Raw genomic sequence first — 22,872 nt, forward strand, 5'->3', positions numbered from 1 at the left:
TTCTGCAGTTCTGAAGATACATTGACTTTGAAATTCTGATTATCATACTGCATCTGAGAAAATGAACCCTGCCGTCCTCTCGCACACATACACAATGATTATTGTATATGAGTGATAATATTTTCATATAGTAGAATGCACACGAAGAAAAATACAGCGCGGCAAGGCCTTGATGCGCGCTAAAATTGAGCAACAGACTGAAATGACTAGAATATTGATAGGAACCCCATTGTACATGAACTGAGAATCCCAAGATGCACCCACTGAAGATTCGAGCACTGGGCACAGGAGGGCGATGAGAGGAGCATGCGATCTGCAGCCATGACATGGGAGAGATTAATAAATACCTCCAGTGTTTCAAAGAGAACCATGCAGACTGCACGCAACCTCCCCGTGTTATGACCAATCCTCATTGAAGGAACCCAGGGTAATGAGGTCCTCCGGACAAGGAACACAGTCGTAGCAGCAAACTGGCTCTCCTTCTCGAGCCCTCTTGACAAATCCAGGATGACAACTTTCCACACATTCAGACTGAGGAAAGGACTGAGCAGTGAAAAAACAAGATTGCCAAAGGAAATGTGTGAGGACTCTCCGTCCATGGAAAATGGAGGTAAAAATGGATATTAGACAAGATATTAGATATTAGCCTCTGGTCTTCACTTAAGTAAATACAAAATCTCTCACTATTTACAAATGGTTGGAGATATAACTTGTGGAAGATTCTTCCTTTAGTTCCTCTCTTTTGCTTTTGGCATCTCACATTGCCAAAAAAAAAAAAGGACTTTATTAAATAGAAAAGTCTGGAGAGATGGAACCAGTGGTGGGATTGTACTGGTTCTGTCTATTCTATAGAACCGGTTGTTATGATTCTGCGCAGTTCGGAGAACCTGTAAAAGTGGACAAATTGCACCACTGACTGGCCCCCCCTCTGCCTGCCCCCCCCCTCCGCTCCCAGTCAGTCCTTAATGTGCATGCGCGGCATCGCCTGCAGCCTGCTTTTGCCCACTTGCCAGGCCAGCCATTGCTGCATGCCTTCCGCTGTGGCCCTTGCCTGATCTCCTGGGTGAGTGAGGCTCTGCAAGCTCTGGGGCCCAGTCGCCTACCTGCCACTACCAGTCACCTTTACCCGCCACCCCACTTGCCTTTTGCTGCCACCACCTGCCGCCTAACCCCAGCAGGGAAGGCCCAGCAGCTGCGGTGAATCCAGGCGGGGGCGAGATGCAGACTGGTGGGGACCAGAGCTATATTTCGCTGTACTGCAAGAGATGTGGAGAGGGTCATGTTCTCCTACTGCTGGGAGAGCAAGAGAGTCTTTCCTGGCACAGCTCCGGTGCGGCAGAGAGAAACAGGATTCAAGCGGGCTGCTTCTCTGCCGCCCAGAGCCGCACGTTTCCCTATTGGAGAGGAAGTTGCAAACTTTTTGCTGTGCCAGGAAAGTCTCTTGCTTTCCCAGCAGCAGGAGAACATGAGCCTCTGCACATGGGATTAGCTGGGATTCCCGCAGCTGCTGGACCCTGCTGGCGGTGAGACAGAGGTGTCGGGGAGACCAGGGAGCATGGCCCATTTGCCTACCATCCTTCCCTCTCCCACCCACAGCCCCTTTGTTGGACCCAGAATAATCACCCTGGTTGGCTCTGCCACGCCCACCCGGTTGCACCCATGTAGGCAACAGGCATTGTCATTTCAAAGTTGAGGAGAATTTTGGGAAGGAGGTGGAGGGTCCTGCAGTGGCTGGTACAGGAGCACCATTGAGAAGCAGGGAAGTGGCCTTCTAGTAGTCCAACCTGGTGTTCAAGATGGAGGCGGGCCACGGGAAGTCAGAGCACCGAGGAAAGGGGATTGCCAGGGGGAGCCGCCCTCTCCTAGAAGAATTGGGACCATTGGGGTAGTCCTAGGAATTGGGTGAGTCGAGCCGCAGCTCCTTGCCTTCTTAGCTCAGGGAACGGCCTTTTGTGCAAGAGGGGGACTGCAGAGGGGGCAGGTCTACCTGAGTGACTCCTCCGGTGTCTTCACCGGATTATTTGGACACATACAAGTGAGCGCAGTTAGAGGCACTGCTGTTGCATGTGAGCTCAGGCCTCAATCCACGGCTCCGTAAAGCCAACACCAAAGAAGTGGGTGATCAGATGAACCTGTGGTGCAATGCTCACTCGGATCTCTTCCAGGTCATTCGACCTCAAAGCCCTTTAGGAGCCGCCATTCCCAGGTTTCTACCGCCTGTGCTTGGTCGCCTCCTCTTCACCTTGCTGAAGCGGCTGGCCCTGCCCCTCCCTCGCCTGGCCTCAAGAAGGTGAGGGTGACGGCGGGGGATAGTGAAGCGGCCGGGTCCCTAGCTTCCTGATTCTCTCTCCCACTCTGTATGTGTTTGTCTCCCTCAAAGCCGTGGCATGGTCAAGCCAGCAAGCTCTCCTTGGCGCTCTTCGCTACTTCCTTCATTTCTTCTTTTTGGAATGCAGACTGGCTGAACAATGATCGCCAGGCCGCGGTGGAAGAATCTCTTCAGGCGACCCTTCTCCTCCCTCTCCTCCTCCTCTCATAATTGGCCATTGTGGCAGGGCTGGGAGGGTGCATGCGCACGGGGAGATGCTCCTCAAGCAAATGCCAAAGCACAGCAAAACCAAGTACGGGGCGGGTGGATGCTCACTTGAGGAGCGAGCATCTCCCCACACAACTGCACCCTCCTGATCCATCCACAGCTGCCGGGTGCAAGAGGAGGAGTTAGAGGAGGAGGAGGAGGGTCACCCAAATGGACACTTCCACCGCAGTCTGACAATCGTTGTTTAGCCAGTCTGGATTCGAAAAAGAAGAAATGAAAGAAGTAGCGAAGAGCGCCAAGGAGAGCTTGCTGGCTTGGCCATGCCACGTCTTTCAGGGAGACACACAGATACACACACATTCAGAGATACACACACACAAACACACACACACACAGAGTGGGCGAGAGAGAGGGGAAGATAGGGACCCGGCCACTTCGCTATCCCCCACCGTTACCCTTAACTTCTCGCACTGCTCCATTTTGTGAACCTCCTATGGTTTAGTATCTCCTTCAAACTGATGAGAATCCCACAAGGGCTGGGGAATGTGTCACTAAGAGCTTCAGGTTTGTTTGCTCCTTGTGCCCAAACTAGCAAAGAAAAAAGGGAATTCTGTTGACCAGGGCCTGAATTCAGATGAATTTGAATCATGATTGGGTGGAGGTCCTTTTGGTCCCATTGGGAGAGAAGCTTCATCCTGCTTGGGGAAAAGTGTCCCCTGAAAGGGCCAGTTCATAGTTGGGGAGGTTCTTAAAGAGACCCGATCTGGTCAGACTTATCCATGCCTCTCTTTTACACACACACACACACACACACAAAGGCGGGGGGGAAGAAAGGGAAAGAGGCAGAATGAGAGAGAGATACAGAGAGGGGGAAAGAGAGAAAAAGAGAGGGAAAGAGTGAAATAGAGGGAATGAGAGAAGAGGAAGAGAGAGACAAGAAAGGAAAGAGAAAGAAATAAAAGAGAGAAAGGAAGCAAAAGGAGGAAAATGGATAGACAAAGAAAGGGAGAGATGGAAGGAAGGGACAAAGAAAGAAAAAGAAAGGAAGAGATGGAGGGAGGAGAAAGTGAATGAGATATATGAATGGATAGATAAATACATGGAAGGAGGGAGGGAGAGAGAGAGAGAGAAAAGGAGAGGAAAGAAGGACACAAACCCTGGCTTCAGAAGACTCTTTGAAGCAGCACAGCAATCTAGAGCTGGGCTGCAAGGGATCTCGGAGGTCATCTAGTCCAACCCACTGCTCCAGCAGGAGATCCTTACAGAATCAAAGAATAGCAGGGTCAGAAGGCTGTGTGCGCGTGTGTGTTTGTGTGTTTGTGTTTATGGTTGTCAAAACTCCAAAACCAGGTCAAGGAGCTCTGGGGAGATCAGTCATAAATTAGAACACTTGCTAAGCAACTGGCCATTAAGCGAGGACCACTTGTATTTGGTTTGCCAGTCATATGGCCAACAAGACATGCCCATCTGGTCACGTGACCACCAAGCCACGCCCACAAATTAAGCCATGCCCACAGAACCGGTTGTTACAAAATTTGAATCCCACCCCTGGATGGAACTGAGAAAAGATTTCAGCATTAAGTGATAACCAGCTGGTTCCTTCTCATGACCCCATTAACACGCATTTCTCCCCTCTTCTCACCCCCTTAATTTTAAGGTGTGATATCAGAACAATCTTGATAATTTCAGGTGAACTGAAAGCCTTGGAGCTGCTTCCTAGGAGCAGAAGGCCCATTGCTCCATCTCAGGGAGGGTGAAAGGGAGGCATGGAGAGCTCTGGCCAGGTCCGGCCTCCTTAAGAGCCTCCCAGATTATGGAGCTGCCCCTTCAGGGGACACTTTTCCCCAAGCAGGACGAGAAGAAGCTTCTTTCCCCCAATGGGGCCAAAAGAACCTCCGTCCACTCACGATTCAATCCCATCCGATACGGTCCAAGCCTGGATTCAGGCCCCGGTCAGCAGAATTGCCGCCTTCGTTGCTCTTCTGGGCACAAGGAGCAAACAACCAGAAGCTACTAGGGACACATTCCCCAGCCCTTGTGGGATTCTCACCCGTTTGATGGAGACCCTTAATTGTACATGGTCCACAAAATGGAACAATATGGAAGCCTCCCAAGCAGCCTAAGGGAAAAAATCCGGTTTCTACTGCCCAGATTCAATTCTCAGTGAAGGTCAACCACCTTTGGGGAATAGCATCAGCCCTCTTGAAATGAGACCTCAGGCTTTGGAAAATGGAGAGAAGACATCAAACTTTCTCCTACCTTGTTAAGCAACTTTAGCCATGAAAGAACATTTTTTCTGATAGAAAGTCTCTGTCTTTGCAAATACGCCAGAGTTTCTCTCCTGGGATTATCCCTGGGAAGAACGAAGGAGCCCCAAATGGCCAGATCTGCTGCTACCTCTCCATTTGGGTCCATGTAGAGTTCAAAGGCGGAAATATTGAAAAACTCATTCTTCTCCAGGAAAGGATGGAACTAGAATGGGAACGTGCAACAATTTTAAAAGCAGAAAACTTTGTTTCTTATCCCTGACGCTTTTTCACATTTGAATCTTTCTTCTGTAGTTGCCTAATTTACAGACATGCTTCATTAGGAAAATGGGTGTTACCACTATCTTACAAGTGAAGGGAAAAAGTTCACAAAAATTTGTCGATCATATTTTGACAATATAGATTTTGACAAAATATAGTTGAACAACAGAAAAAAGGAGATTTATGAACTCCCTGAAAGCAACAGGTTGGTTATCAGAAACACGGATTTGTCAAGAAGAAAATTGTCAGGGTGATCCTCTCCCAGGAAGCCCAGACAGGAAACCTGAGCTAGGCCCACTTCGCTGTAATGCTGCACTGACAGGATTTGGGGAGCCAGAAAGTACAAATCTCCCACCGACCCTTTTTTTATGCAGCTGTAGGTTTCCTCCTCTTATCTGCTTCTTCCCCAGGCAGAATCTCTCCTCCACCCCCCAAAACTCATTCCCTCCTATCACTGCCCTTTCTAAATGGGTTGTGGGAAAGTGGGGGATATAACTTATGTGCTCTATGCAAGTCATCCTCACATATTATTTCATTTCCCAAATACATTATGGAAATACTGCTGATATAACTCGATCTCAGGAAAGAGTAATAAACAATTTTGTGATGTGATCAGAAACCCAGTTAAGTGAGGGGTGGATGGTATGATAATTAAGTGGATAAAAACTGATTTAAAAATGGTACTCAAATAATCTTTAGTTTTTTAATTTTTGTCATGAAAGTGGGAAAATACAACATTTTGTCATTGTCATCAATTTTTCTATGTTGTCATTAATATAATAGGGTTGATAAATCACTATTATACAAGATTTATAACAATTCTCAGGCAAATATACTTTTATGTTATGTAAACATTATCAACTTTCCGGAAAAATATTTCTGATTTCCTCCTAGAAACAACTGTATGACTAAAAAGCAATAGAAAACTATTTGGGTTTTAGGATTTGATAAATTATAGTATCTCATACAAGAACATTAATGATGCACTGGATGAAGGATTGTGCCAAGCTTGATAAGTATGTAAGGGACCCAGTTTGGTCTACTGGTTAAGCCCCCGAAGAAGAAAGCAAGAGGATGTGAGTTCAAGTCCCACCTTGGTCATGAAGCAGGCTGGGGGATTTGGGGCCAGTCTCTCTGTCGTGTCCAGAGCTAGGAAGGAGACTCGGGAGCCAGTGACTTAGTTCAGCTCATTTATTAGTCCCGAGATCGGCTCGGGTTTCGAAGGGAAAAGCGGCGGCTTTTATTCTCTAGCCGCGGCGGCCGCGGCCAATGGCACCGCTTTGAATCTCCCGCGATTAGTTTCCACCAATTGCGGGGGATTCGCGGCGGGCCAATCAGTGCGGCTCGCTCAGCCAATCAGCTCGCCGTGCGTCTTAGCCAATCGCGGCGCGGGTCTACAAGAATGGTAATGACCGTACAGAACACCCCTCCCCTCTTGGTAGGGTCCTACGTAACGTAGTCCCGTAAGTAGGCGGGGCTTCGTACTTGTCTATTTGACCTGCGCAGGTTAGTTGGTGCTTGGTTCTCGGCCAGTTTGGTCGGGTTCCGTGTTGCTCCTCGTCCTGTCAATGGAATCGTCTTGAAGTCTGAGCCGGGCCTTTTGTTACAGCTCCCTCCCAGTCTACCCGGGCTGGTCGAGTTGCGATTGCCGCTCCCGCCTGGTCTTTCCGGGCTGGTTGAGCTGGCCTGGCTGCTTCTTCCTGGTGAGGTGTTGAGTTGGCTGCTTGCCGGTGAGTATTCCTTGTTTCTTTCTGGTGGTGTTTGGTTCTTTGGGTCTTCCCCCCCTCTTGGTTTGTGTTGGGGGTTCCCTTCTGTGTTTGTTTCTGCTTGCGTGTCGGTTGTATTTCCCGTGGCTACTCTCGACCTTAGTTGGTCGATGTGTTGTTTCCATGCTCGTCCGTCAGTTGTCTGTAGGCGGTACGAGCGGGGACCTGTCACTTGGGTTATGGTTGCTGGTACCCAGAGTGGGTCTCCGGTGAGGTTTTTCGCATAAACTGCGTCGCCTGTTTTAAAGGTTCGGTCTCTGCTTGAGGAGTTTGGGGGCTTTTCCGGGTTGTATGTTTATTTATTTATTTATTTATTTATTTATTTGATTTGTCAATTGTTTACAAGATAATAAGTACAAGTGTATACATAGTTGTGAATATATGAAATGGGTACATATAAGAAAAATAAAAGAATAAGAGAAACAATAGGACAGGGACGGTAGGCACGTTGGTGCGCTTTATGCACGCCCCTACAGACCTCTTAGGAAAGGGGTGAGGTCAATAGTAGACAGTCTAAGGTTAAAGTTTTTGGGGTTTGGGGAAGAGACTACAGAGTCGGGTAGAGTATTCCAGACATTGACCCTCTATTGCTGAAGTCGTGTTTCCTGCAATCAAGTTTGGTGCGGTTTACTTTGAGTTTGTATCTATTGTGTGCTCTTGTGTTGTTATGGTTGAAGCTGAAGTATTCATTGAAAGGTAGGACATTGCAATGTATGATTTTATATACCATGCTTAAATCAGACCGAAGACGGCGTAATTCAAGGTTTTCTAGTTCTAGAATTTCAAGTCTGGTGGCATAAGGTATTCTACAACGAGTAGAGGAGTGCAGAACTCTTCTTGTGAAATATTTCTGGACTTTCTCAATTGTGCTAATATCAGATACGTAATGTGGGTTCCAGACTGATGAACTGTATTCGAGTATTGGTCTAGCAAATGTTTTGTATGCTCTGGTTAGTAGTGTGATATTACCAGAGAAAAAGCTACGTAGGAGTAGGTTAACAACTCTTAATGCCTTTTGGCTATGTAGTTGCAGTGGGCTCTAGCACTTAGATCATTAGAGGTGAGTATTCCAAGGTCCTTTACAGAGCTTGGGTCATCAACAAGATCTTGACTATTCAGCTTGTATTTTATTTTCTGATTTTTTTGCCAATATGTAAGACAGAGCATTTATTTGTTGAGATTTGAAGTTGCCATTTGTTTGACCATTCTGATACATAGTCAAGATCTTTTTGTAGGGTAGCAGTATTGTCTGTGGTATTGAACAGCTTTACATCATCAGCGAAAAGAACGCAATTGCTCTTAATATGATCACAGAGGTCATTTATGTAGAGTATGAAGAGAGTTGGTCCTAGAACACTGCCTTGGGGAACACCACTATTGACAGGTACAGAATTTCATAGGACACTCCCAATTTTGACCATTTGTTGTCTGTTTGCCAGGAATGCTTCTATCCAGTTATTCAGGTGTCCAGAAATACCGTAAGATTTTATTTTTAGGAGTAGTTTGTCGTGTACCACTGAATCAAAGGCTTTACAGAAGTCTATGTAGATTGCGTCTATTGCTTTGCTCTGGTCGAGTTGTGTCGTCCATATGTTTTTGCAGTGTAAGAGTTGCAGATTACAGGATAGTTTTTTTCTGAAACCAAATTGTTTATTGGAGAGTAGGTTGTTTGTCTCTAAGTGGAGGATGATGGATTGGTTAATAATTGATTCAATGACTTTACAGGTGACGCAGCATAAGGAAATTGGTCTGTAATTTTCAACTAGGCTTGGGTCTCCCTTTTTGAAGATGGGGATGACTGTGGCTTGTGACCATAGGTTAGGCAAGGAGCTGGTCCTGAAAGATTTTTAAAGATTATGCTTAGAGGTTTGGCTATGGCAGTGGATAGCTTTTTTAAGAAGTAGGCACATATTCCATCAGGTCCAATAGATAGAGATGGTTTTAGATTGCGTAGTGCTTTTTCAACATTGTCTTCTGTAAAATCGATATGTATTAGATCATTGTTGTTATCTGTGGTACGGCTAGGAAATACTGGGCATGATCCATTGCTGTTTACAAATACTGAGCTGAAGAATGTGTTAAAGATGTTGGCTTTAGTGGTGTCGTCGTTGCAGTCTTTACCATCAGGTCCTATCAAGGGTGGGATAGACCTTGAGTCTTTTAGTTTGTTGTTTACAAATTGCTTGGTTCTCGGCCAGTTTGGTCGGGTTCCGTGTTGCTCCTCGTCCTGTCAATGGAATCGTCTTGAAGTCTGAGCCGGGCCTTTTGTTACAGCTCCCTCCCAGTCTACCCGGGCTGGTCGAGTTGCGATTGCCGCTCCCGCCTGGTCTTTCCGGGCTGGTTGAGCTGGCCTGGCTGCTTCTTCCTGGTGAGGTGTTGAGTTGGCTGCTTGCCGGTGAGTATTCCTTGTTTCTTTCTGGTGGTGTTTGGTTCTTTGGGTCTTCCCTCCCCTCTTGGTTTGTGTTGGGGGGGTTCCCTTCTGTGTTTGTTTCTGCTTGCGTGTCGGTTGTATTTCCCGTGGCTACTCTCGACCTTAGTTGGTCGATGTGTTGTTTCCATGCTCGTCCGTCAGTTGTCTGTAGGCGGTACGAGCGGGGACCTGTCACTTGGGTTATGGTTGCTGGTACCCAGAGTGGGTCTCCGGTGAGGTTTTTCGCATAAACTGCGTCGCCTGTTTTAAAGGTTCGGTCTCTGCTTGAGGAGTTTGGGGGCTTTTCCGGGTTGTATGTTTATTTATTTATTTATTTATTTATTTATTTATTTGATTTGTCAATTGTTTACAAGATAATAAGTACAAGTGTATACATAGTTGTGAATATATGAAATGGGTACATATAAGAAAAATAAAAGAATAAGAGAAACAATAGGACAGGGACGGTAGGCACGTTGGTGCGCTTATGCACGCCCCCTACAGACCTCTTAGGAAAGGGGTGAGGTCAATAGTAGACAGTCTAAGGTTAAAGTTTTTGGGGTTTGGGGAAGAGACTACAGAGTCGGGTAGAGTATTCCAGACATTGACCCTCTATTGCTGAAGTCGTGTTTCCTGCAATCAAGTTTGGTGCGGTTTACTTTGAGTTTGTATCTATTGTGTGCTCTTGTGTTGTTATGGTTGAAGCTGAAGTATTCATTGAAAGGTAGGACATTGCAATGTATGATTTTATATACCATGCTTAAATCAGACCGAAGACGGCGTAATTCAAGGTTTTCTAGTTCTAGAATTTCAAGTCTGGTGGCATAAGGTATTCTACAACGAGTAGAGGAGTGCAGAACTCTTCTTGTGAAATATTTCTGGACTTTCTCAATTGTGCTAATATCAGATACGTAATGTGGGTTCCAGACTGATGAACTGTATTCGAGTATTGGTCTAGCAAATGTTTTGTATGCTCTGGTTAGTAGTGTGATATTACCAGAGAAAAAGCTACGTAGGAGTAGGTTAACAACTCTTAATGCCTTTTTGGCTATGTAGTTGCAGTGGGCTCTAGCACTTAGATCATTAGAGGTGAGTATTCCAAGGTCCTTTACAGAGCTTGGGTCATCAACAAGATCTTGACTATTCAGCTTGTATTTTATTTTCTGATTTTTTTTGCCAATATGTAAGACAGAGCATTTATTTGTTGAGATTTGAAGTTGCCATTTGTTTGACCATTCTGATACATAGTCAAGATCTTTTTGTAGGGTAGCAGTATTGTCTGTGGTATTGAACAGCTTTACATCATCAGCGAAAAGAACGCAATTGCTCTTAATATGATCACAGAGGTCATTTATGTAGAGTATGAAGAGAGTTGGTCCTAGAACACTGCCTTGGGGAACACCACTATTGACAGGTACAGAATTTCATAGGACACTCCCAATTTTGACCATTTGTTGTCTGTTTGCCAGGAATGCTTCTATCCAGTTATTCAGGTGTCCAGAAATACCGTAAGATTTTATTTTTAGGAGTAGTTTGTCGTGTACCACTGAATCAAAGGCTTTACAGAAGTCTATGTAGATTGCGTCTATTGCTTTGCTCTGGTCGAGTTGTGTCGTCCATATGTTTTTGCAGTGTAAGAGTTGCAGATTACAGGATAGTTTTTTTCTGAAACCAAATTGTTTATTGGAGAGTAGGTTGTTTGTCTCTAAGTGGAGGATGATGGATTGGTTAATAATTGATTCAATGACTTTACAGGTGACGCAGCATAAGGAAATTGGTCTGTAATTTTCAACTAGGCTTGGGTCTCCCTTTTTGAAGATGGGGATGACTGTGGCTTGTGACCATAGGTTAGGCAAGGAGCTGGTCCTGAAAGATTTTTTAAAGATTATGCTTAGAGGTTTGGCTATGGCAGTGGATAGCTTTTTTAAGAAGTAGGCACATATTCCATCAGGTCCAATAGATAGAGATGGTTTTAGATTGCGTAGTGCTTTTTCAACATTGTCTTCTGTAAAATCGATATGTATTAGATCATTGTTGTTATCTGTGGTACGGCTAGGAAATACTGGGCATGATCCATTGCTGTTTACAAATACTGAGCTGAAGAATGTGTTAAAGATGTTGGCTTTAGTGGTGTCGTCGTTGCAGTCTTTACCATCAGGTCCTATCAAGGGTGGGATAGACCTTGAGTCTTTTAGTTTGTTGTTTACAAAATTGTAAAAAGCATGGGTGGAATTGGTGCTTAGAAGGTTTTCCTCTTGTTTAATGTGATAATTGATGCATTCGGTCTTTATCTGGTGGCATAAATTTTTGTATCGGCTTTTGAAATTGGCAACGTGACCAGATTTGTTTTTCCGCCAGAGTGATCTCTTTTTGGATTGAAGTTTCCTTATTGTTATGGGTAATCTGCTTTTTTGTTTTGTTTTGGGAGTTGTTGTTGGTACATATAGTTTGATGACTCTTTTGACTTCAAGTAAAAATATGTTGTAATGGTCTTCAACAGTATTGCATCCAGTGAATAGAGATTGCCAATCAAGGGATGAGAGATCGTTGTCTATAAGATCATAGTTGCCTTTTTTGAAGTTACAATTGGGGATTACATCATTGTGGTGATTTTTGTGTGGGCGTATGTTGAGACAAAAGTCAATGATATTGTGGTCACTGCTGGAAAAGGGTTCTTTAGTTTGTATTCCGTAAATTAAATTCAAACTATTGCAGAAGATGAGATCGAGGCAGTTGTTTAGTCTAGTGTTGTTGGTTACTAGTTGTTCCAGTCCCAGATTTGTAATAGCATTATAGAAGGTTGTGTGTATGATTTCAGTTGTACATTCATTTAGGGTCCAGTCAATATGAGGTAGATTGAAATCACCAAGAAAGATAAAAGGGTATGGGCAGGATGCAGCCCATGTTAATAATGTATTTAGCTTGTTTACATGTTCGATGTCATAATCAGGTGCTCTGTAACATAGTAAGAATCGAATTGTGATATTTAAGGATAGTTCACAGATGATGGTCTCAGGAAGAGCAAGCTCCTGGGTAACTTGGATATTTTTTAGATGTAAGGACTTTTTATAGAAGATAGCAACACCACCTCCTCTACGAATTTCACGATCTGATCGGTAAACATGATAGTCCCTTACTGTGGTAATGGAGTCAGGGAGAGATGCATTGAGCCATGTTTCACAGACAAATATAATGTCGAATTTAGCCATATTTAGTAGGAGGAAAAATTCAGGTATTTTATTCACGAGGCTTCTTGCATTGAGTAGTTTGCATTTAAGGCCAGTAGTAGTTGGAATTGAGGTAGTTAGGGGCGTGCATGCCTAGTTGTAACAACGTTTCAGCAGAATCTCATCTGCCATCATCAGGCTTCTGTATTGTGTCCATCTGTGAGTCAGACTTTTACAGTGGTTTCAGATTTAAATTTGGGGCAGCCTATTGCTGTGCCAGAATGGCTTTTTCTTCATCCTGATTGGTTGGGAGTCTTGGTCTGTGTTTATTGGTCTCGGAGTTTGCTGTGTTCTGCTTGATTGGTGTCTCTAATATCTTCTGTCTGTTTTTTGGCTCTTTTTGTATCTTGATTGGCTGGCAGCATTGTGTTACTTTATTGGAGGCCTTTAGTGCAGCTTGGCTTCGGGTAAATTCCTAGATGTACTAATCTACAAAAAAACAGATGGCACACTAGGACACACCATATACCAGAAGAAAACACACACCAACCGCTACCTCAACGCCCAATCCCACCACCACCCAGCATAGATAAACTCCGTGGCTAAAACACTAATTACTAGAACCAAACGCCTGGCAGACAAGACACACATTAAGACTGAACTATGCACCCTGACTAAAATATTGACAGCCAACGGCTTCCACAAAAGCAAAATCACCAACTTGATCCACAAAAACACACTGAGACATAATAGAGACCCAGAAGATGAACAGACCCATGGAACAGCTGTCCTGCCCTACATAAGAGGCACTACAGACAAAATTAGTAAGATACTATACAGACACCACATCAAGACTGCCTTCAAAACAGACAGAAAAATAGCAGCCATCCTCAGAAACCCCAAAGACAAAATTGACCTGGAAAACCAAGGCATATACGAAGTCCCCTGTGCATCATGCATGGCCACATACATTGGACAGACCAATAGAAGAATAAGCACCCGCCTGGATGAACACAAAAATGCAGTCAAAAAGTTGGAACACACTTCCTCACTAGTCCAACACATGGAAGCCACAGGTCATAGCATCAACTTCAATGGCACCAAAACCCTAGCCACTATAGAAAACCCTAGCCACAGAATCATCAGAGAAGCCATAGAGATTGAAAAAAGACCAGAAAGCATGAATAGAAGAGATGATTCCACCAGGCTGTCAATCATTTGGAAGCCTGCACTCACAAACAAAAAAATCTCCACACCACAAGCCAGGCAAACACCTGGGCACAAACAGATCCCCCCTGATACCTCCAGCTCAAACACATCCCAACCAGGCACCCAGATGAAACCCAGCTTACTAACTAATGATAGCCGTCCATTTACCCGAAGCCAAGCTGCACTAAAGGCCTCCAATAAAGTAACACAATGCTGCCAGCCAATCAAGATACAAAAAGAGCCAAAAAACAGACAGAAGATATTAGAGACACCAATCAAGCAGAACACAGCAAACTCCAAGACCAATAAACACAGACCAAGACTCCCAACCAATCAGGATGAAGAAAAAACCATTCTGGCACAGCAATAGGCTGCCCCAAATTTAAATCTGAAACCACTGTAAAAGTCTGACTCACAGACAGACACAATACAGAAGCTTGATGATGGCAGATGAGATTCTGCTGAAACGTTGCTACAATATATATATATATATCCTCCTGCACATTCTTACCCAGCTGCCAGCTTCTTTGTGGCAGCCATTACAGACCGCCGCTGCACCGTCTTGAGAAAAGGGGGTTTTGCCGGCCGGGGAGGGGTCTGCAACACCCCCAAACCCCTCTCCGGATCCCCCTATCTTCAGCCGCCCCTGCAGGGCAGCCTTAGCCTCCAAATCCGTCCGGATCGGAAGCACCAAAATGGCTAGTGCCGCAGGGATTGCGCAGTATCGCGAGTCCCTGCCGCTAGCGAAGCCGACAAACCGGAAGTCCCGGGGTTCAAATTCTTTTACTACTGGTTCAGTGGGCGTGGCTTGGTGGGCATGGCAGGGGAAAGTTACTTCAAAATCCCATTCCCTCCCCACTCCACTAGCCTGCTTTCCAGCTCCATTTTCCTGTGCATGGCTACCAAAGGAGATCCAGCCGATCACCTGGGACTCAGAGAAGAGATGGGGGGTGGGGCCAGTCAGAGGTGGGATTTGCCAGTTCTCCAAACCACTCAAAATTTCCACTACCATTTCTCCAGAACTGGTCAGAACCTACTGAATACCACCTCTGGATAAACGCCTCTTCCCTGTGGCACAAAGCCACAAGTCTCTGCCTTCTTCTACTGCTTGTGCGAGAACCAGAGGGAATTGTGTGAATCTTAGACTGACCTTCTTCTGATCCAACAGAGCTTTTCTTATATCCTTCAAATTGAATTTGCAAAGGGATCCTATTCGCAGTTAGGAGCCTTTATGAGACATAAAAATTGATTCCCAATTGATCAGCAATCTCTGTGGCTGCAGAGCAGAGCAGCTTCCATGGGTGCCTCTTCCTAGAAACCTAGAAGTCCCCCTCCACTTATTCAGCCCCTTCTTGGACCTGAATGAACATTATGCAGCATTGGAGGTTTGTGACCTGGTCAATGATGTGGCTGCCTTGAGACAGAATCCCTGAAACCTCCTCCTGGGAAGAGTCCCAAGGTTCCCTTTCTCTGGACATCTTCTCCAGCCCTTCACAGACGAGAAAAGCGTGGAGGAGGAGCAGAGAAATGTTTTAGGTACAAATTGTAGAGTGGAAAATTAAAGAGCCTGAAAACGGCTATTTTAGTTCTCTAGTTCATGAAAGAAAAAAAATATACAGTGGAAATTTCTTTACACACTTCATTTTTTTATTTCCTTTTTTTTGCTGTGAAGTACATACAATCCCAAACTGAAATCCCAGACAGCTGTTCTGCTGAATTCTTTCTGCAAAGGAGGTTTTATCAGGAAATCAAGAAAGACTCACATAAGAGGGATGAAGATTTCCCTCCTCAGCTGGGAGCCAGTCAAGCATGGCATTTCACATCATTCTGGCATTTTTAGGGAGAGGATCAGGAAACCAGGCTGGTGTTTGGTTCCCACAGCTTCCTCATGACCTCTTTTCCAACACATTCTCTCACCACCCACCCACATGTTTAGCTGCTGTCAGTGGAAACAAGTGCGTCAATCATTTTTTATAAGGTATCATGTTCAGTAGCTGTTGCTGAACAGCTGAATTCCTCTGAATTTTACAGCGGTCTCTTTAGCAATATTTATTGAAAGGGGAGAATTCCAGTCGTTCAACAATTCCCCATTTTGAAACATATAGATATCATTTTCTTTGATTCCTGCATACTATCAAAATGGAAATCAAATAAAAGAAACATGAACAATTCTTCCACTAACATAATGATGTTATATCTCATGTTTTTACATTTGTTCTGGCTGTGAGATGCTCCTTTGTGTTCAGCTCTGGCCTCAGAAGGATAATGTAGCACTTGGGAATGAAGATGCAGCCCACCAGACCAGCACTGGAGGCCAGGATGGAGAAGACCTGCACAGCCACCATGTGTTTCCCATTGGTGCTGAGGTAGGTGGGCACAAAAGTCACCCAGACACTGCAGAAGACCAGCATGCTGAAGGTGATCAGCTTGGCTTCGTTGAAGGCCCCGGGCAGATTCCTGGCGAGGAAAGCCACCGTGAAGCAGACGGCAGCCAGGAAGCCCATGTAGCTGAGGGTGACGTAGAACATGACAACGGCCCCTTGGTTGCATTGCAGGATGATCTCTCCAGGCTGGGAGAGGAGGTCAGAGTCAGGGAAGGGGGGAGAAACTCCCAGCCAGATGGAGCAGATGATAACTTGGACACCAGAAGAAGACAGGATGATGGAGTTGGCCAAGCTCTTCCCCAACCATCTCTTTGCTCGGTTTCCTGGTTTTGTGGCCAAGAAAGCCAGTACCACCATGATGGTTTTGGCCAAGAGAGAAGAAACAGCAACTGAGAAGATGATGCTGAAGACTGTTTGTCGGAGAAGGCAGGTGGCTTTCCTTGGTTGACCAATGAAGAGAGAAGAAGACAAGAAGCAAAGCAGGAGGGAGACCAGGAGGATGTAGGAGAGGTCCCGGTTGTTGGCTTTGACAAGGGGAGTTTCTCGGTATTTAATGAAGACGATTAAAACAAGGCCTGTGGTTAGGAACAAGAATAGGGCAAAAGAAACCAGGATGATGCCCAGAAGTTCTTCATAAGACAGGAAGGTTATAACTTTGGGGATACATTGGACTCTTTTTTTATTTGGGAATTTATCATCCGGACATTTGGTGCATTTTTCAGTGTCTGAGAAGAAAAAAAACCAACCCCATATTTCTTTGTCCTTTGCATTTCAAGATATATTGTACATTCTTTGGGAACAAGTGATTATCAGGAGCATTTTCCGGGATGGATTTCTTAATATCTCCAGAGACAAAAAATAAGTTTATCACTTTAAAAAAATATATAGCTACAGTATATTTTTGATAGGCTATGAAATTGAGGGAAGCTTTGGACTTGAAAGATTTCCTTTGTAATGTTCAGAATATTGATAGGAACCTCCATTACTAAAGGAAAATAATGAATCAATTAATCTTTCTAGAGAAACTTACGTGCAAGATGGCAATTCTTGTCATACTTGCCTCAGAGGTGGCTGACAGATCAAGTGACTGTTGCAAATAATTTGGAATGGCTATTGGAGTGATATGGGTGCAGACACATACAGGCATCACTATCCATGCCACCACATTGTGCATCTCGTATATGAGAAATACCTTTTCAGTGTTCCTCAAAGGGAAACCATGTAGACCATTCCTTGTGTTTCAAGGAACTCAGGTGTTCCTAGAGAAGTAAATGTGGAAGGAAGGACACATCCAACCTAAAAAGAAGAAATATTTTCTCTGGCAGTAGTAAAGCTTGTCCAATCTGCCACAGCCACCTCTCTCTATCCAGCCCTTCCTTCACAGTCTTTTTGCTCTTCTGTTTAGATAAGAAACAGGGCATTTTGGAAATAAACCAGAAATCAGTTCAGCTTCAAAGTGTTTTTTAATTCATACTTTCATGACAATGCTCTGGATGGATCCAGTTCCACCAGGCCTTCCTTTCCTCTGGTGTCACCCACCTTTCTGAGTGGAGAAGGTCCCTTCCGGACAAGGAATGCAGTCGTAGCAGCAAACTGGCTCTCCTTCTCGAGCCCTCTTGACAAATCCAGGATGACAACTTTCCACACATTCAGATTGAGGAAAGGACTGAGCAGAAAAGAAATAAGATTGCAAAGGAAATATGTGGGAAATGGAGGTAAAAAGGGATATTAGACAAGTTACTAGCCTCTGGTCTTCATTTAAGTAAGCAAAATCTCTCACTATTTCCAAATGGTTGGAGATATAACTTCTGGAAGATTCTTCCGTTAGTTCCTCTCTTTTGCTTTTGGCATCTCACATTGCCAAAAAAAAAAGGACTTTATTAAATAGAAAAGTCTGGAGAGATTGTACCAGGGGTGATATTCTACTGGTTCTGTCCAGTTCTATAGAACCGGTTGTTATGATTCTGCGCAGTTTGGAGAACCGGCAAATTGCACCACTGACTGGCCCCGCCCCTCTCTGCCCGCCCTTCCCCTCCGATCCCAGTCAGTGCTTATCGTGCATGCGCGGCATCGCCTGCAGCCTGCTTTTGCCCACTCGCCAGGCCAGCCATTGCTGCATGCCTTCCGCTGTCGCCCTGCCTGATCTCCCTGGGTGAGTGAGGCTCTGCAAGCTCCGGGCCCCAATCGCCTACCTGCCACTGCCGGTCACCTTTACCCCCCCACCCCACTTGCCTTTTGCTGCCACCACCCGCTGCCCTCACCCCCAGCAGGTAAGGCCCAGTAGCTGCGGTGAATCCAGGCGGGGGGTGAGATGCAGACTGGTGGGGACCCGAGCTACATTTCGCTGTACTGGAAGACATGTGGAGAGGCTCGTGTTCTCCTACTGCTGGGAGAGCAAGAGAGTCTTTCCCGGCACAGCTCCGGGTGGCAGAGATAAACTGGATTCAAGCGGGCTGCTTCTCTGCCGCCCAGAGCCACCCATTTCCCTATTGGAGAGGAATTTGCAAACTTTTCGCTGTGCCGGGAGACTCTCTTGCTTTCCCAGCAGCAGGAGAACATGAGCCTCTCCACATGTCCTCCGGTACAGTGAAATTTAGCTGGGATTCACCGCAGGTGCTGGGCCTTACCTGCTGGGGGTTAGGGCTCCAGGTGGCAGCAGCAAAAGGCAAGTGGGGTGGGGGGTAAAGGTGACCGGCAGCCCGGTCGTACCCATGTCGGCAACAGGCGTTGTCATTTTGAAGTTGAGGGAGAATTTGGGGAAGGAATTGGAGGGTCCTGCAGTGGATGGTACAGGAGCACCATTGAGAAGCAGGGAAGTGGCCTTCTAGTGCTCCGACCTGGTGTTCAGGCTGGAGGCGGGCCACGGGAAGTCAGACCACCGAGGGAAAGGGGGATTGCCAGGTGGAGCTGCCCTCTCCTAGCAGAATTGCGACCATTGGGGTAGTCCTAGGAATTGGGTGAGTCGAGCCGCAGCTCCTTGCCTTCTTAGCTCACGGAATGGCCTTTTTGTGCAGGAGGAAGACTGCGGAGGGGGCAGGTCTAACTGAGCGACTCCTCCGGTGTCTTCGCCAGATTATTTGGAAACATACAAACGAGCGCAGTTAAAGGCACTGCTGTTGCATGTCAGCCCAGGCCTCACCCCGTGGCTCCGTAAAGCCAACACCAAAGAAGTGGTCGATCAGATGAACCTGTGGTGCAATGCTCACTCGGATCTCGGCCGCTCCAGGCCATCCGACTTCAAAGCCCCTTAGGAGTCACCGTTCCCAGGTTTCTACTCACCTGTGCTTGGTCGCCCTCTCTTCACCTTGATGAAGCGGCTGGCCCTGCCCCTCACCCTCCACTCCCTCGCCTGCCCTGAGAAGGTAAGGGTGACGGTGGGGGATAGCGAAGCGGCCGGGTTTCTATCTTCCCGATTCTCTCTCCCACTCTGTGTGTGTGTGTGTGTGTGTGTGTGTGTCCCTGAAAGCATGGCCAAGCCAGCAAGCTCTCCTTGGCGCTCTTTGTTACTTCTTTCATTTCTTGTTTTTGGAATCCAGACCGGCTGAACAACGATCGCTAGACCGCGGTGGAAGCGTCCCTTCGGGTAACACTTCTCCTCCTCCTCCTCCTCCTCCTCCTCCTCCTCCTCCTCCTCCTCCTCCTCCTCCTCCTCCTCCTCCTCCTCCTCCTCCTCCTCCTCCTCCTCCTCCTCCTCCTCTCATAACCAGTGGCAGGGCCGGGAGGCTGCACGTGCATGGGGAGATGCTCCTCAAGCAAATGCCAAAGCACAGCAAAACCAAGTATGGGGCGGGTGGCTGCTCACTTGAGGAGCGAGCGTCTCCCCACACAACTACACCCTCCTGATCCATCCACAGCTGCCAAGTGCGAGAGGAGGAGGAAGAGGAGGAGGAGGAGGGTCACCCGAATGGACGCTTCCACCGCGGTCTGGCAATCGTTGTTTAGCCAGTCTGGATTCAAAAAAGAAGAAATGAAAGAAGTAGCGAAGAGCGCCAAGGAGAGCTTGCTGGCTTGGCCATGCCGCGGCTTTCAGGGAGACACACACACACACATTCACAGATACACACACACACACAGAGTGGGGGAGAGAGAGGGGAAGATAGGGAGACCCGGCCACTTCGCTATCCCCCACCGTCACCCTTACCTTCTCGCACTGCTCCATTTTGTGAACCACCTATGGTTTAGTATCTCCTTCAAACTGGTGAGAATCCCACAAGGGCTGGGGAATGTGTCACTAAGAGCTTCAGGTTTGTTTGCTCCTTGTGCCCAAACTAGCAAAGAAAAAAGGGAATTCTGTTGACCAGGGCCTGAATTCAGATGAATTTGAATCATGATTGGGTGGAGGTCCTTTTGGTCCCATTGGGAGAGAAGCTTCATCCTGCTTGGGGAAAAGTGTCCCCTGAAAGGGCCAGTTCATAGTTGGGGAGGTTCTTAAAGAGACCCGACCTGGTCAGACTTATCCATGCCTCTCTTTTACACACACACACACACACACACACACACACACACACAAAGGGGGGGAGGAGGGGAAGACAGGGAAAGAGGCAGAATGAGAGAGAGATACAGAGAGATACAGAGAGGGGGAAAGAGAGAAAAAGAGAGGGAAAGAGTGAAATAGAGGGAATGAGAGAAGAGGAAGAGAGAGACAAGAAAGGAAAGAGAAAGAAAGAAAAGAGAGAAAGGAAGCAAAAGGAGGAAAATGGATAGACAAAGAAAGGGAGAGATGGAAGGATGGGACAAAGAAAGAAAAAGAAAGAAAGAGATGGAGGGAGGAGAAAGTGAATGAGATATATGGATGGATAGATAAATACATGGAAGGAGGGAGGGAGAGAGAGAGAAAAAAAGGAGAGGAAGGAAGGACACAAACCCTGGCTTCAGAAGACTCTTTGAAGCAGCACAGCAATCTAGGGCTGGGCTGCAAGGGATCTCGGAGGTCATCTAGTCCAACCCCCTGCTCCAGCAGGAGATCCTTACAGAATCAAAGAATAGCAGGATCAGAAGGCTGTGTGCGCGTGTGTGTTTGTGTGTTTGTGTTTATGGTTGTCAAAACTCCAAAACCAGGTCAAGGAGCTCTGGGGAGATCAGTCATAAATTAGAACACTTGCTAAGCAACTGGCCATTAAGCAAGGACCACTTGTATTTGATTTGCCAGTCACATGGCCACCTGGCCATGCCCATCTGGTCACGTGACCATCAAGCCACACCCACAAATTAAGCCACGCCCACAGAACCGGTTGTTACAAAATTTGAATCCCACCCCTGGATGGAACTGAGAAAAGATTTCAGCATTAAGTGATAACCAGCCAGTTCCTTCTCATGACCCCATTAACACGCATTTCTCCCCTCTTCTCACACCCATAATTTTAAGGTGTGATATCAGAACAATCTTGATAATTTCAGGTGAACTGAAAGCCTTGGAGCTGCTTCCTAGGAGCAGAAGGCCCATTGCTCCATCCCAGGGAGGGTGAAAGGGAGGCATGGAGAGCTCTGGCCAGGTCCGGCCTCCTTAAGAGCCTCCCAGATTATGGAGCTGCCCCTTCAGGGGACACTTTTCCCCAAGCAGGACGAGAAGAAGCTTCTTTCCCCAATGGGGCCAAAAGGACCTCCGTCCACTCACGATTCAATCCCATCCGATACGGTCCAAGCCTGGATTCAGGCCCCGGTCAGCAGAATTGCCGCCTTCGTTGCTCTTCTGGGCACAAGGAGCAAACAACCAGAAGCTACTAGGGACACATTCCCCAGCCCTTGTGGGATTCTCACCCGTTTGATGGAGACCCTTAATTGTACGTGGTCCACAAAATGGAACAATACCGATGCCTCCCAAGCAGCCTAAGGGAAAAAATCCAGTTTCTACTGCCCAGATTCAATTCTCGGTGAAGGTCAACCACCTTTGGGGAATAGCATCAGCCCTCTTGAAATGGGACCTCAGGCTTTGGAAAATGGAGAGAAGACACCAAACTTTCTCCTACCTTGTTGAGCAACTTTAGCCGTGAAAGAACATTTTTTCTGATAGAAAGTCTCTGTCTTTCAAAATACGCCACAGTCTCTCTCCTGGGATCATCCCTGGGAAGAACGAAGAAGCCCGAAATGCTCACATTTGCTGCTACCTCTCCATTTGGGTCCATGTACAATTCAATCTCGAAATATTGACAAACTCATTCTTCTCCAGGAAAGGATGGAACTAGAATGGGAACATGCAGCAATTTTAAAAGCAGAAAACTTTGTTTCTTATCCCAGACGCTTTTTCAATATTTAATCTTTCTTCTGTAGTTGTCTAATTTACAGACATGCTTCATTAGGAAAATGGGTGTTACCACTATCTTACAAGTGAAGGGAAAAAGTTCACAAAAATTTGTCGATCATATTTTGACAATATAGATTTTGACAAAATATAGTTGAACAACAGAAAAAAGGAGATTTATGAACTCCCTGAAAGCAACAGGTTGGTTATCAGAAACACGGATTTGTCAAGAAGAAAATTGTCAGGGTGATCCTCTCCCAGGAAGCCCAGACAGGAAACCTGAGCTAGGCCCACTTTGCTGTAATGCTGCACTGACAGGATTTGGGGAGCCAGAAAGTACAAATCTCCCACCGACCCTTTTTTTATGCAGCTGTAGGTGTCCTCCTCTTATCTGCTTCTTCCCCAGGCAGAATTTCTCCTCCACCCCCCAAAGTCATTCCCTCCTATCACGGCCCTTTCTAAATGGGTTGTGGGAAAGGGGGGATATAATTTATGTGCTCTATGCAAGTCATCCTCATATATTATTTCATTTCCTAAATACATTATAGAAATACTGCTGATATAACTCGATCTCAGGAAAGAGTAACAAACAATTTTGTGATGTGATCAGAAACCCAGTTAAGTGAGGGGTGGA

General features: G+C 46.2%; 1 protein-coding gene across 1 annotated transcript; it reads right to left on the bottom strand.

Annotated features, from left to right (window-relative positions):
- Positions 1–14,275: 14,275 nt before the first annotated feature.
- On the bottom strand, positions 14,276–22,666 carry LOC148128426 (vomeronasal type-2 receptor 26-like). Its single transcript, XM_087949108.1, has 4 exons — positions 21,967–22,666; positions 17,540–17,666; positions 15,914–16,725; positions 14,276–14,356 (listed from the first exon to the last, which is right to left on the bottom strand). The coding sequence occupies exons 1-4, from the start codon at positions 22,120–22,122 to the stop codon at positions 14,276–14,278; spliced, it is 1,176 nt and encodes a 391-aa protein (XP_087805234.1). The 5' UTR covers positions 22,123–22,666.
- Positions 22,667–22,872: the final 206 nt, after the last annotated feature.

Source organism: Notechis scutatus, unplaced genomic scaffold, assembly GCF_049901735.1.
Source record: "Notechis scutatus isolate UNSWTSFEM ecotype Mainland unplaced genomic scaffold, rNotScu1.2 NSCUSCF97, whole genome shotgun sequence".
NCBI classification, from domain to species: domain Eukaryota; kingdom Metazoa; phylum Chordata; class Lepidosauria; order Squamata; family Elapidae; genus Notechis; species Notechis scutatus.